At 45.9% G+C, this 15119-nt stretch overlaps 1 protein-coding gene across 9 annotated transcripts; it reads right to left on the bottom strand.

The window, feature by feature from the left end:
• Positions 1 to 1970: 1970 nt before the first annotated feature.
• On the bottom strand, positions 1971 to 14637 carry CCKBR (cholecystokinin B receptor). Of its 9 annotated transcripts, none has more exons than XR_012423444.1 (6): positions 14278 to 14637; positions 4159 to 4410; positions 3743 to 3992; positions 3535 to 3658; positions 3262 to 3434; positions 1971 to 3072 (listed from the first exon to the last, which is right to left on the bottom strand). XR_012423444.1 is itself a non-coding variant. In XM_074014501.1 (5 exons), the coding sequence occupies exons 2-5, from the start codon at positions 4291 to 4293 to the stop codon at positions 2546 to 2548; spliced, it is 993 nt and encodes a 330-aa protein (XP_073870602.1). In that variant the 5' UTR covers positions 4294 to 4410; positions 14278 to 14637; the 3' UTR covers positions 1971 to 2545. The 9 variants fall into 9 exon arrangements, 5 of the variants coding, with proteins under 5 accessions (XP_073870602.1, XP_045227345.1, XP_005578870.1 ...); XR_012423446.1 differs by having other exon boundaries at positions 4155 to 4410; XR_012423445.1 differs by having other exon boundaries at positions 2890 to 3072; positions 3277 to 3434.
• Between the last annotated feature and the right edge of the window lie 482 nt (positions 14638 to 15119).

A 15119-nucleotide genomic window follows, 5' to 3' on the forward strand; every position in this document is an offset into this window, starting at 1 on the left:
ATGGCAAGAGAAAAAGCTTGGAAGTCAGATACCGAAGCTCAATTCTTGGCTGTATTCTGGCTGTAGGACCTCGTATAACTCCCTTAAACTTTCTTAGCTTCACTTTATTTGTCTTTTGAATGAGGAGAAATGTTCTGTGGAAGTATTCAGAGAATGAAATGAATCAGTGTATATAAAGTGCCTATCACATAGAATTAGATCTTACCACTACCCTCCTCTATCACCCAACCAGGCTCAGTCATCTTCCACTACACGATGCTGCTCCCAGGCTGATAGGAGAAATTAGGTAGGAACACACATGACTATGGCAAAAGAGAGAAAGCAGTAAGTACAATATGAGCATACAAACTTTGCCAGAATGACAAAGTAGGACTTCATTGGGACAGTGATATTAAATCTAGACCTGATATGTTTTATCAGATTCCTAGAAATGGAAAATAGATGGAAGGAGCTTAAGAGTCCATATCTAACAGCTGAATAGGGCATGGAGTGGGGTGATGGAGGTACAAGTATTCTGTAGACCCAGCCCTCCCCTACCCAGCTCCCGGCTGACATTTCGTGGTCATCTGGAGCCCAGGCTCCAGCTAGAGGGGGCAACAGCCCCAGGCAGTCTTTAGAAGGGATGGTGGAGTGCTAGGGAGCCTATGGGCCAGCCTACTCCCACCTCACACAGAAGGTGGCATGAGAGAGAAAGGCCCAATATCTGCCTGCGGCTCCACAGACCAGCTGGGATTCTATTTTTAACCATCCCTGTCATAGCTGACAGCTTGGAACGCCTTCTCCCTCCTTTTCTTCCTTCTTCTTGCCTCTTGCAGCCCAGAATCCTGTAGAAATGAGGGATGGGAGCAACCTCAGCACTGATAAACAGAAGAACCACTCTCCTTTCTCACTGTCCTCTACTCCATGCAGCCTTCTCCAGGGTAGTTAGTGGGTGTATTTTAGGGCATATTGGCTGTGAAGTGAATGAGGCCTAAAACTGAGGGCTTATCACTTGCACAGGCCCCTTTCAAGGCCCTGGTCAGGGTCTCAGTAATCTTGTATCTGTAACTTTGTGTTCTTTTTCTTTCTTAAAAAAAGAGCACCCAATTTTATAAACTTTAGGTCCCACAAAACTTGTTTCTGCTCCTCATGGGTGGGTCTTTTTCCCATCTCCAGCCCAGTGTCTACTTCAACACCATTATTTTCTCTTGCTCTAACTTACTGTATGACCTTGGGCAGCTTACCTTCCTGCTCTGGGCCTCAGTTTCCCCTATCGGTTACAAGATGAAGCATCAAAAGACCCCTCCTCCAATATACTATGCCTCTGATTATCCATGTATGTCTCCTTAGTGAGGTCCTCAGTTCCTGTTCTTCCTCATTTGTCATTGTGTGTGGAGAGGTGATATTGCTGGTTTTTGCCTGTCTCGGGCTAGATCATTCTTGTAGTAAAAGGGAGACTAGGTTCTCAGACTCCTATTCAGTTCTTTTTTGTTGTAGCTGCTAAGAGTGCTTCCATTTGGCAGAATCTTGGCCAGATTTTGACACTGGAGAAAAGAGTACAGTAAAAAATCCCTACTCTTTAATTAACTTCTGTATACTTGTCATGGTCTGATCTCTGGTGTTTCACACACACACTGAATAAACTTAGTCTTACTATACAGTGCTTCTTCTTTTATCTTTTCATCAAAATTTAACAAGTATCCATTAATATAGTATCTTAACAGTGGCACCACTTTGGGATAATGTGATCAGGAATCATGATACGTCATGGATATGCCATTTTCCATCCCCATTCACAGTTACTGCAACACTGGAATGTAGGTAGAGGTTGAAAATCCAGAAAGAATATGCACAGTCACATTGAGCCTCAGAGGCTGGGCTTTCTGGCAAGGGGTTGTGCACAGTGGTGTGCAACAGTGGGAGAGAACTGACAGAAGGATACTGCAAAATCCTTGCCTCCTCACCTGCCCCAAAAGAATCCAGAAAGGAAGTTCAGGAGGAAGCCAAATAATTTATTATCTCTTGAACAGTTTGGGTAAGGAAGGAGAGGGCAGGGCCACGGTCCTTAACTGGAAAGGAATGAAGAACGTTTTCAGTGCAGAATGGTCTGTTGGTCAGAGGTATGAGATTAGGCCTGATGGTATTTTCAGTACTGATTGGGAAAGGGCATTGTGATCTCAAACTAGGAGCATCCCAGAGTCAGTCCTGTGCCAGGCTCCATAGTCTCTAAAACAATCAGTGCCATTAATCTGTGTGTGAGAGGCAGGTCAGCACTTGTCGGAGTTCCCACTGTGTAGAAATAGTTCACTGCTAGGGACGCTGTGTCTGTCAGTGTCATGTTTCTATGGGCCAGGCTCAGTCTTGTATCAGAGGCATGCCTCCTTTCCTGTGTACTGCTCCATTCTTGTTCCTTTTGTGTCACATAACCTACCTTTTCCTGTGCTTTGGGGTTAGTCCATGCTTTGGGTGCCGGTCTCCTGCGTCAGTTGTGGTTTGTGTTTTGTGTGTCTGGAAGGGTCAGTACTTGTCATTTGCCCTGCCTCAGCCCCCACGGCCCCTCTACTCCTCATCCAGGGCCCAGTGTGCTGATGGTAGTGTAGCTAAGCCTGGACAGCGAAGCAATGGATGGAGTGGGAGGGTCCTCATCGGGAAGAGGCCTGGGGCGAGCTCGTGGAGGCCGGGGGCAGCAGCGAGCGCACGTTTCCAGGCAGGCCTGGCGAAAGCGACGGTGCATGAAGCAGTAGACCAGGGGGTTGACACAGGCCGAGGCATAGCTCAGCAAGTGAATGAAGGAGATAGGAGCACCTGAGAGTGCTCTGTGTGCACCCAGGCCATCAAAGGCGCGCCACGTGTTGGCACTATAAACTGGCAACCAACACAGAAAAAAAAGCACAACGATCACCAGCAACATTCGCACCACGCGCTTCTTAGCCAGCAGCTTGGCCTGGGTGGGCCGGGAGCCGGGCCCAGGAGCCGTCAGCGCCGACAGCTCCAGTGCAGGCCGGGAACGCGGAAGTTGCACATAGCAGCCATCACTGTCTTCGCCAACCGCGCCAGTCTCAGACCGGCAACGCCCGTTCTGGTGAATAGCACCTGAGCACAGAGGGTGGGCGGTCAGAGAAAAAGGCAAGAGTCCTCCCAGTTTCCAGCCCAGTCCCCACCTGACCTCCGCTCCCAGCCGTAACCCCATTTCCAGCTTTTTTCTCACCTCCATTTTAGCCCCACCCACTCCAGCAGGCCCTGTCGCCCTCCAAAGCTCCGCCTCTTCCAGATTTTGCTCACCTGGTCCAGCCCCACCTGGCAGCCTGCCTTGGCTTCGGACCCTGCTTTGGCTCCCGCTGTCACTGTCACCGTCAAAGCGAAGCCCTAAGTAGAGCTCGCGAGAGATAAGCCCATAGGCCACGGCCATAACCACACCCGGGATGAAGAACAAGAGCAGGAGCAGCAGTACGGACCTGAAGGCAAGACAGACAGATCACTCGGGTTTCTGTCCAGCTATAATCACAGATGGAGAAAAAGCCAAGGACTGGTGTTTCTAGGGCTGTGGCCAGGTACCTGAAATAGGAGTAGGATTTGGGGGTGCCACTGGGAAGGGAGAGAGAACTGCAGAAGAGACCCAAACTGGAACTCCAGGGTGGTGGATGCGGAATAGGAATTGGCGTGGTAATTCTCCGGGCAGCTGGAGGAAGATTCTGGGCAATGGTCGTAATCATCTAATAGGGGTGACAAAGGAATTCCTAGGATAATTTGTGGGTAAGCTCACCAGGTCTGGCGGACCCGTGCACTGGGCCAGCGATGCACGCACTGTAGCACACGAGGGCCCACTGGTTGCACGACGGTGTACACGGGGTAGGGCACCATGAGTAGTCCGGACAGCAGCCACGTGGCTACGATCACGCGAGCCGCGTGGGAGCGCGTCTGCCATACTCGTGCCTGCAGTGGTCGGCAGATGGCGCTGTACCGCTCCAGTGCTATGGCCACGAGGCTTAGCGTGGACACGCTCACAGACACACCTAAGCAAGGGAAGAGACAGGAGGGAGTCACCTAGGAAACTTGCGCTGCACAACCATCAGTGGGACTTCCTCACACCCCTCCCTGCCAACTGGGGAGGACCCCTACATCCACAAGAGCTTTAGGAGGGGAGAATGGCAAATGGGGGTGCGTGGTTGTCTCACCCACCCATGAAGTAGGAAACCGCCTTGCAGATAACTGTGCCAAAGATGAATGTGCCCATGAGATTGGGCAGGAGGGTGAAGGGCATGCAAGCCACAGCCAGCAGGAGGTCGCTGACTGCCAGTGAGAGTAGGAAGGCATTGGTGACGGTCCTCAGGCGGCGGCTCAGTCCCAGGACCACGATGATGAGCACGTTTCCTCCAACGCTCATCAGGAAGATCACTGCGTAAAGAGTGATTCTAATGGCCAGCTCCAATTCTGGGTAAGAAAAGGGAGAGGTGGCAGTAGGTGGTCAGCCCTCATTCAGCCAAACCCCCCTCCTTCCCTCTTATCCCCAACCCTCATTACCCAGCCAGATGCCTACATTCGCCACCCAGGAACTGCTCAGTAAATGGTGAACTTGAATCCTTTAGCCTTCTAACCCCTTGAGGTTTGGTTAAATTGGCCCAACTCTGCCCTTCCTTAAGAAAGCCTGCCTCTTCTCAACGTTCGTTCCAAATCTTTCTCTTTGCAGCCAAACTTCTTAAGAGGATATTTGTGTCTTCTCATTTGCTCTTCAATCTATTACAATACAATATTCTGTACCCTATCGCTGCATACTTCTTCCCAAGTACACTAATCTTTAACTGCTAAATTCAAAGGTCCTTTCTTAGCCTATTCTATTTCACCTCTCTAGAGTATTTTACACTGTTGATAACCCACTGCCTTTTAAATCACATCAGATCATGTCTTTATTCTCTAAAGGCAAAAGCAAAAAAAATCCTTCGCTTATTCTCTACTGTCTGCAACCCCTCAGAATGTCATCAAGATCTTCCCAGAAGGGATCTCTTTCTCCCCTACCCCCTCCCTGCACTGCAGCCATTTAAGCAAGCCACTGGATGACACAGTTTCTTGAATGCATCATTTGCACTTGTGACTCTCTTCCTGCTCAAGCTAGTTTCTCAGACCGGAATACTCTTTCACCAACCCTCCTCACAATTTCCACCCCTCATGACAAGCTTATTTTCTGTATCTGGTGAATTCCTATTCATCCCTTGTTGGTCAAGACTCAAAGTGACTGCTACTTCTTCTGTAAGGCCCTTCTGGATACCTCATTTGGTATTACTCTCTCCTTTCTCTGACCCATGCCTGTTTCTTACACAACTGTTAAAGCCTGTTTTACTTCTGCCTTGTATTTTAATTCTCTCCAAACATTCATTCTCACTCTATAAACATTTACAGAGGACTCTCTTTGTGCTAGGCACTGGGGACAAAGAGATGAACACGACAAGCTCCCTGCCATTTGAGAACTCACAGTGGGGAAGTAAATTCAGATACATAAACAGATGTGATAAGGAATGAGGCTGAAGGATATAAAATATGCTGTCAGAGCTCATAGGAGGGACACCTGTGTGAGGCAGAGGAGCTGGGAGGCTGACCCCATTCTTTTGTGCCATTGTCTACTAAAAGATGGATTAATCTTTGGACCACTATGTCACAACCAAGCAGATTTAGATAAAATCAAATTGGATTGAAAAGGACTGAATCACATGCCTATGACCTCAGCATGAGAGGGATTAGAGCTGGAAGGTAGAGAGGGCAGGGGACAGAGCTTCCTAGATTGCAGAGAAGAAAGGGCTCAAAGCTGCAGTCCTCTCTTCCAGAGCCCTATACTTTGACCCTCATTTTAGCTCCCAAATTGAAAACTATAGCCATGCACTGAATAAAGATGTTTTGGTAAATGACAAATTTCATATACGATGGTGGTCTCATAAGATTATAATGAATAGCTGAGTGCAGTGGCTCATATTTGTAATCCCAGCACTTTGGGAGGCCAAGGTGGGAGGATCACTTGAGGCCAGGAGCTTGAGATCAGCCTGAGCAACATAGCAAAACCCCATCTCTACAAAACATAAAAAATTAGCTGGGTGTGGTGACACATGCCTATAGTCATAGCTACTCAGGAGTTTGAGGCAGAAAGATTGCTTGAATCCAGGAGTTCGAGGCTGCAGTGAGCTGTAATAGTGCCACTGCACTCCAGCCTGCACAACAAAGTGAGACTCTGTCTCAGATAAAACCCAAAACAACAATAACAAAAGATTATGATGGAGCTGAAAAATTTCTGTCACCTAGCTATGTTATTGTAACATTGCAGCATAATGCATTATGTATGTGCTTGTGGGGATACTGGTATAAACAAACCTACTGTGCTGTCAGTCATGTAAAAGTCTAGCACATACAATGATGTACATGATACTTGATAGTGATAATAAATGACTGTGTGACTGGTTGATGTATTTACTACATTATACTTTCAATCATTATTTTAGAGTATACTCTTACTTATTTTTTTAAAAAGTTAACTATAAAACAGCCTCAGGCAGGTCCTTTAAGATGTATTCCAGAATAAAGCACTGTTACTATAGGAGATGACAGCTCCATGTGTGGTGTTGCCCTGATGACCTTCCAGTGGGACAAGATGTGGAGGTGGAAGATGGCAATATTTATCCTGTCCCTGTGTAGGCCAATGTGTGTGTTTGTGTCTTGGTTTTAACAGAAAGGTTTTTTTTTTTTTTTTTTTTTTTTTTTTTTAGTTAAAAACAGAAAAAAGCTTAAAGGATAAGAGTATAAAAAAAGAAAATATTTTTGTATAGCCATACAATGTGTTTTTTGTTTTACACTGTGTTATTACAAAAGAGTCATAAAGTTTATAAAGTACAAAGTTACAGTGTGCTAAGGTTAATTTATTATTAAATAAGGAAATTTTGAAAAATAAATTTAGTGCAGCCTAAGCATCCAGTGTTTATAAAGTCTACAGAAGTGTACTGTAATGTCCTAGGCCTTTACATTCACTCGCCCCCACTCACTGACTTACCCAGAGCAACGTCTACTCCTGCAAGTTCCATTTATGGTACGTGCCCTATACAGGGGTATGATGGTTTATCTTTTATACTGTATTTTCACTGTACCTTTTCTATGTTTAGATACACAAATACATAATATTGTGTTACTCTTCCCTACAATATTCAGCACAGTAATATACTGTATAGGTTTGTAGCCTGGGAGCAATAGGCTATACCATATAGCCTAGGTATGTAGTAGGTTATACCATCTAGGTTTGTGTGAGTACTCTCTGTGATATTTACACAATGAAATCACCTAATGATGCATTTCTCAGAAGGTATCCCCATCATTAGTTAATGCATGACTGTATTTTCTCATAACAAAAACCAATTTATTTTTATTTTATTATTTTTTTTTGAGACGGAGTCTCGCTCTGTCACCCAGGCTGGAGTGCAGTGGCCGGATCTCAGCTCACTGCAAGCTCCGCCTCCCGGGTTTATGCCATTCTCCGGCCTCAGCCTCCCGAGTAGCTGGGACTACAGGCGCCCGCCACCTCGCCCGGCTAGTTTTTGTATTTCTTAATAGAGACGGGGTTTCACCGTGTTAGCCAGGATGGTCTCGATCTCCTGACCTCGTGATCTGCCCGTCTCGGCCTCCCAAAGTGCTGGGATTACAGGCTTGAGCCACCGCGCCCGGCCAAAAAACCAATTTATTTAGAAATTGTAGGCATCAAATAAATGCTATTTATAAAATCTTCCAAACTGAGCTCCACAGTAACATTCTTTGCTCAAGACCACACACCTGATAAGGGGCTGAATCAGAATAGAAGCCAAGTCCCTGATCCCTAAAGTGCTTTGCCTCCTACTGTTTGTTCCTGCAGTGCTCTGTCATGCATCATACTGCCTCCTTGTTTTTTTGTTTGTTTGTTTGTTTTTGTTTTTGAGACAGAGTTTTGCTCTTGTTGCCCAGGCTGGAGTGCAATGGCATGATCTCGGCTCACCGCAACCTCTGCCTCCTGGGTTCAAGCGATTCTCCTGCCTCAGCCTCCTGAGTAGCTGGAATTACAGGCATGTACCACCACGCCCGGCTAATTTTGTATTTTTAGTAGAGATGAGTTTCTCCATGTTGGTAGGGCTGGTCTCAAACTCCCGACCTCAGGTGATCGCCTGCCTTGGCCTCCCAAAGTGCTGGGATTACAGGTTTAAGCCACCGCACCCAACCCATACTGCCTCCTTCTTAATCAAATCTCAGTCTAAATGCCTCTTTTTCCCTCTCTCTCTACTCAACCATGTCATTTCTCACTGCATTAGTATGTATGTAATTCTCTGTCTTCCCCACTAGACTAGGAGCTTCTTGAGGACAGGGGCAAGGTCCATCTCACTCTCCAGTATATCCCTAGCACTTGTCATCCCTAGCACAAAGGAGGCAGTCAACACAATGACTTGTTAATGAATCTTGGATGATTCTGTCTTTCAAGACAGACGTGCACCTGCTTTCCCCCTCCTCATCCATCTCTCATCTCTGCAGAGGTGCTCCAGCATGCCCTCTCTTCTTCTTCTTTGCCTCTGTCTTTTTGGAGACACATGTTGGAAGGTCCTTGTGGGGGTCAGTGAGAGGTTATGATTTCAGATGCATAGCTTTTGTTTTTTATATGCAAACCATCTATATTTCCTTTAGAAGCTGGGCCTCTCTCTGTAAGGCAGGATTATGGAAGGCTTATAGGTGACAAAATTTGACAGTAATAAGTGTGTATGGTGGAGAATAAAACACTTTTAGGAGGGAGGCCTCTGTCAGGGAGGTCCTTGGACTCAGAAAAGAGCTGTGGTTTATCTTGGACTCACTGTTTCTCCTCCAAATCTACTGTCCTCCCACCCCCAGCCTCCACCTCTTTAATCTTTCTAGGTCCATTATCTTGCTTACATCTGCCTGTGGATGTCTTTCTTCAACTAATTATTGATGCAATTGCCACACCTCAAATTGGTACAGTACTGTGAAGTATAAGAAGCAATTTCTCATTCATTCATCCAGCTGATATGTCCCATGTGTGTGCCCTTGAGCTTGGCTAATTGTGATGGACCATAAAGATGTAGCTAAATCTCACCCTTATAAAGTTCGCAATATGCTTGGGGACTCCTGAAATGTAGAAGACAAAGTCCCGGTAAAAATGACCAGCAACTGTGCAGTGTTTTGCTGTTTTACCAGACATTCCTAGCTATTATCTTATTTCCAGCCACCACTGTCTCCACAGGTCTTTGCTGTTGAACAGTTTGGAAATGTGAAAAATTCTAATTTAAAGCAATTTTAGAGCCAGGAGTTTGGGGAGACAGAGCGAGGGATAAATAGGTGAAGCACAGGGGATTTTTAGGGCAGTGAAACTATTCTGTATGATACTATAATGGTGGATACATGCCATTATACATTTGTCAAAACCATACAACACAAAAAAAGTGAACCCTAATGTAAACTCTAGAATTTAGTGAATAATGTATTGATATTGGCTTATAAATTGTGACAAATGTACCACACTAATGTAAGCTGTTAATAATGGGGTAAATTCTGTGTATATGTGTGTTTGTGTGTGTATGGGCACTTTGTACTTTTTGTAAACTTAAAACTGCTCTAAAAATAATCTATTAGTTTAAAAAGTCATGCACAAAATAAATCAGAATTAGACTTGCATGCGTGTGTGTGTGTGTGTGTGTATTGATGTGTGTTTGCATGGTGGAATATGAGTGATGACAGTGGCTTCAGTGACTAGAAAACAGGCATGGGCAGAAGGATGGGAGATAGCACCTACTGGAGTACATCCACAAGTGCCTTGATAGTCTACCCATGAGCATCATCTCATCATCTTCCTGGGGATGAGAGGAAAACTGGCATCAGACCAGGGGACTCAGAAGACTGGGACAGTTCAGTTCTTCTCCTGGTGTTTAGAAGATCGGTATTTGTTCTGTCTAGATAATGGCAGAGAAGTATGAGCACAAAAATCCAGACAATGTGACATAAAATGAAAACCAAGCCTTTCTAAGGAAAAACTCCACAGAACACTGAAGCTGCTGATGCCTCAAATTCTGCATTCTACTGGCATGTTTGATCTGTTCACCTATGCACACAGGCATCAAAGTAATACCCTTGTCTTTATGATAAGCAGGGATCACATGCAACTGACTGTGGGTAGTGGCTGGGTGAATGGGGGAATCCACATAGTGGGTACTGAGGGGGCAGAAGTAATATACAAGGGTGTGTAGGTAATATCAGAGTGAGTGTTGGGCATACTTTAGTCTTTGAAATAGTATATGGGTAGGTGAAAGTCACGAAATAACTGGAGAATGGTAACAGCTACATGCTTATAGGTAATATCCGATTGAATATGACTTACATTTAAGTTTAGATAATATCCGAGTAAGTGTAGTAACATTTGAAAGAGCAAAGGTTAATATTCAACTCTCTGTAGATAACATTTTGTAGGTAACATCTTCAGGAAGCATAGATTACATTCAGAGGTCTACTTGTGAATAGTGGAATATCCAGATAATGATAGAAATTGCTGACTGAGCAGAAGTAATATCCAAGTATGTATGGGTAGTATTTGAGTATGGATAGATGTTAGCATGTTAAACTAAATTAAGATGTTAATCTGGGCCAGACATGGTGGCTCATATCTGTAATCCCAGCACTTTGGAAGGCTGAGGTTGGCAGATCTGTTAAGTCAAGCATTTAGAGACCAGCCTGGGTAACATGGAAAAACCCTATCTCTACAAAAAATACAAAAAATTAGCCACTTGTGGTGGCACATGCCTGTAGTTCCAGCTACTCAGGGGGTTGAGGTGGGAGGATCACCTGAGCCTGTGGAGGTCAAGGCTGCAGTGAGCCGTGATCATGCTACTGCACCCCAGCCTGGGCAACAGAGGGAGACTGTCTCAAAAAAAAAAAAAAAAAAAAAAAGATGTTAATCTGAATAAGTGAAATAACTGAGCACCTGAGTGAATGTAAGTAATATTTAAGCCTTTGTGGGTATTATCTGTAATATTATCTGTGAGAGTAATATTTGTAATTTTATGGGTAGTATCTGGGGAAAGCTTACTTAAGTGAGCATAGATAATATCTGATTGTGTGTGGATAATAATAAAATGAAAGTGAGTAGTGTTTGATGGATGGGTAACACCAAAATGACTTCGGACAATATTAAAGTGAGTGTGGTAACATTTGTCTTTCTGTGGGTACTATCTGAGTGAACATGGGTAATACTCAAGTCTGCATGGATTATATAAGAAGAATAAAGTGGTAACATCCAAATTTCTATTGGTAACATTGGAGTGAACCTGGGTAACATATGCATCTGTGGGGATAATATCTGAGTGAGTGTGGCTGACAGGGTCTCTGTGTGTAACATCTGACTGGCTGGGTAATATCCGAATGTGTGAGAAGCATTTAGATAAGTGAGGCAAATTTTTGCACCTGTGCTCTGAATTGCTTCACATCCCGCTTTCACAGGGACTCTTCTCTATTGACTATCCCCTTTCTTATCTGCACCTTCAATCTTCCTCTCTTGGCCCAATCAACATCAAACACTTTTAAAAGCTCTTGTTTTAAAATGTGTGCACGCACACACAACAAACCTACACATATACCCGCCCCCCTACCCCAACCCAGCTGCCTCAATCTCATGCTATTTTTGGCAATATCCTGGTTTTCTCTCTCTCTCTCTCTCTCTTTCTCTCTCTCTACCAAACATTTGAAAGTTTTGGCTATATACCCTGGTTCACTTCTCATAACTCCCTCTCCCACCAGCCCAATCTTCAACTTACTATAGTCAAGCCTCAATACCTACAACTCCTAAATATTTTCTTGTTACTGAATCTGAAAGATGCTGTTCTGACTGTCCTGTTTTTTATTTATCTAACTTACATCAATAGCATTTGACATCGCTTACCCCAACCTGCTTGAAACTCTCTTTTTCTTGCTTTCTGGAAGGGCATAGCTCCTGCCTTTCTGACGGTTTCATCTGAATCTCCTTCATAAATTCTCCTTTCTCTGCCTGGGTTTTAAATAATGGTCTTATGCAGAGTCTTGACCCAGGACTTATTTTCTTCTCGTTCTATACAAAATATTATGATTTTAACTATTCTCATGGCTTCTACCTCCTGTAGGCAAATACCTTCAAGTCTGTATTTCCACCTCAGACCTCTCCTGTAAGTTCCAGACCCCTGGATTCAATAGCTTACTAGGTAACCTCACCTGGATGATCCCACTAACATTTAGACTCAATGGGTTCCAAACTGAATTCATAATTCCTTCTTCCAAACCTATTTCTGCTGTTTTGTTATCTTGCTCATTGTATACAATTGCTATAGCACCAATATCCATTCAATTGTCCAAGTTAGAAATCTGAATGTCATCCCTTGACCTCTTCCATCCTCTCTGCTTCTAATCTGTTGATTCCATTTCCAGAAAAGGCTCTCAAATCTATACACCTCTCTCTGTCCCCCTTGCCATTACCGTAGTCTCAGCTGGCATCATCTTTCACTTAAACCAGTGTAATATAGTAACCTTCTAAAGTACCCCCCTGCCTTCCATCTCATGTCTTCCAATCCATTCTCCACATTATAGAACTAATCCTGGTAGTGCTACTGAATCTTTTAGTAGTTCCTATTGCCCTCAGGATAAAGTCCACATTCCATGGTCAGGTCTAATAGGCTCTCTGCAAACTCTCTAGGCTGGTCTCCAGCCTGTTCATTATTCCCTTCTTAAGATATATGTTGTAGCCACTCAAAACTATGTCACAGTGGATAAAAGTGCCATGAATTCAAACTTGGAGCTTTTTATACATCTTTTATTTGGGATGCTTTCTGCCTCTTCTGCCTGTTTACTTGACTGACTCTCATATATATATATATATATATATATATATATATACACACACACACATACACACACACACACACACACACACACACACACACACACACACACACACTTTTCTTTTTTTTCCAACAGGAAGCTTAGAGCCAATCTCCCTAATTTTTTTCACTCTGTATCTCATTTCCTTAAGAGGCCAACCTTAATTCTCACGGAGGCTAGGCTGGGCTAGAGGTGCTCCACTTGTGTTCCCACTATCTTTTCCCTATCAAGGCTCTTCCACTTTGTGCTTCTATCCCCTGCTTGTCTGTCTCACCCATTAAGCTTTGAGCTCTGTGAAGTAGGAATTGTGTCAGTTTTGTTCAACTTACATTCCCACTGCCTAGCACAATCTCTGGTTCAATAAATATTGGCTGAATGACAAATCCAAGTGTGAGTGTGTAACAAATGGGCTGAGAAAGCATAGATTATTTCATGGGGTAAATACTTGGATTACAATTTATTCCAACTTTCCCTTCTCAAGTTTAGAAAAATTTATTTCCTTCACTAGAATCCCATCCTTCCTTTTCTGCCCACTCAACTTCAAGACCCAGCTCCAAGATTCTAGCCTCTGTGAAGTTCTTTTGGTGCCCACAGTTTAAACCTTTTCATGGGATTTCCACTGTGTCTGTGATTTTTCCATTTGCTTTTTTCTCTCTGCACTTGGCTATGGGTCATGAGGGACCAGACTGGGTCTAGTTTGCCTTGTACCCCCAGCACCTAGTCTAGGGCTGAAGAGGGAGCTTGGAAGATAGCTGGAGACATTACTTGCAGACAAAGAGAGAGGGCACAGAGCCTTGAAAGCTCCAACTAGGGAGGCAGAGGGGTTTGAGGAGTGAAATGGAGACAGGCAGTTTTAAGGGGCATCTCCTAGTGTCCAGCCTAAATCAGATTTGAGGATCTTTTTTTGGGATGCCTGGGGGCTGAGGTGTCAGATGTGATCACATCTTCGGTTTCCCATTCAAGCTTTCCAGAGTGCTCCCTCCCTCAACCAGCCCCCTTCTTTTCCCAATCCTGCCTTCCTTTCTTCCTTCCCTTCTCTGTTGTGGCTTTGTGAACTGGATGTAAGAGGGAAAAGGAGATCTGCAGGGTTGGCAAGAGGAGCTCCTCGCCTTCTAACTGGTGTCTAGGAGGGGCTGCGTGTTGGGGAAGGGGCTGTGCTTTGGGGCAAGCAGCGGCTCTGGGTGTAATCAGGGGACCAGGATGTGAAGGAGTTCCGACCAGGTGGTGTGAAGCTATGAACCTGTGAGCTGTGGGGGTGAAGGTGTGAGAGGAGCTGTTTGGGGGCTGAGGGGCACGGTGTGGGCGTTTGAGGAGATAGTGTGGAGCTCGTGGGGGGACTCTATTAGTGTTCTGGGGTACAGTGAGAAAGAGCTTGTGGAGGGGGATGAGGGGGGCACCCACCTCGTGTCCCGGCTCCGCGAATGCGAGGGGGCTCGCAGCTGAGGTTGCCCACACTGCTGCTGTTGAGGAGAGGCGCCGCCGGGCGGCACAGGGAAGCCCCCGGCCCGGGTCCGGTTCCCTGCACGCTCCGATTCAGCTTTAGCAGCTCCATGGCCCCGGCGGAGCCCGCCGCCTTACTCTGCTCGGCCTGGCGGGCTCCCACCGCGGCTCCACCTGCTCACGCTGCGATGGGCTCAGGCTCCCACCGCCCTCCTTCCCCGCCTCCCTGCCCCCCCTGGTCTCCGCCCCCAGCCCAGGCGCCTGCCCTTCCACTCTCCCGCGGCTCACCCCGCCTCGGTTCCCGTCCCTCCGCCAGCCTCTGTCCCACCAGGTGACTGTGCACCCCCTCCCGGGCTCGGGAGTTCTGCCCCTCCCTGTGCGACTGTCCTCCAGGCTCGCCCCCTCCCTAGATCTGTCCTGTCTCCTCTTAGAGATTTCTCTCCTGCCCACCTCTCTTTATCACCCGCCCCCACCCTCGATTCCCCGGAATGACAGAGAGAGAGAGAGAGAGAGAGAGAGAAAGAAAGAGAGAGAGAGAGAGAGAGAGAGAGAGAGAGAGAGAGAGAGAGAAGACAAGAGTATTGGCAGCGTAGCGGGAGGTTTTGGGGAAGGGAGGGTAGGAGGCGTTGGGTAGAGACGGCTGCCACGGATCCAACATCTTTCTCTGGTGTATCAGGGAACGTGGAGGTGGCGTTGGAGACCGGGTCTGCGTGCGTCACCTGCTGAGGCGCGGATGCTTTAGTCTGCACCTAGAGCCGCATTTATGGTACTGTGTTGCAGTGACCGCAGTGACCGTGACACTA

Source organism: Macaca fascicularis, chromosome 14 (genome assembly GCF_037993035.2).
Source record: "Macaca fascicularis isolate 582-1 chromosome 14, T2T-MFA8v1.1".
NCBI classification, from domain to species: Eukaryota; Metazoa; Chordata; class Mammalia; order Primates; family Cercopithecidae; genus Macaca; species Macaca fascicularis.

Excerpts from the sequence above, each read along its gene's own strand:
- CCKBR (XM_005578813.4), bottom strand. The coding sequence starts at position 14,428 with ATGGAGCTGCTAAAGCTGAATCGGAGCGTGCAGGGAACCGGACCCGGG. Across the intron at positions 4,411-14,277 it reads TCGCGGAGCCGGGACACGAG|AATTGGAGCTGGCCATTAGA; the intron begins GTGGGTGCCCCC and ends TTTCTTACCCAG. Across the intron at positions 3,073-3,261 it reads GCCAGGTGGGGCTGGACCAG|GTGCTATTCACCAGAACGGG; the intron begins GTGAGCAAAATC and ends CTCTGTGCTCAG.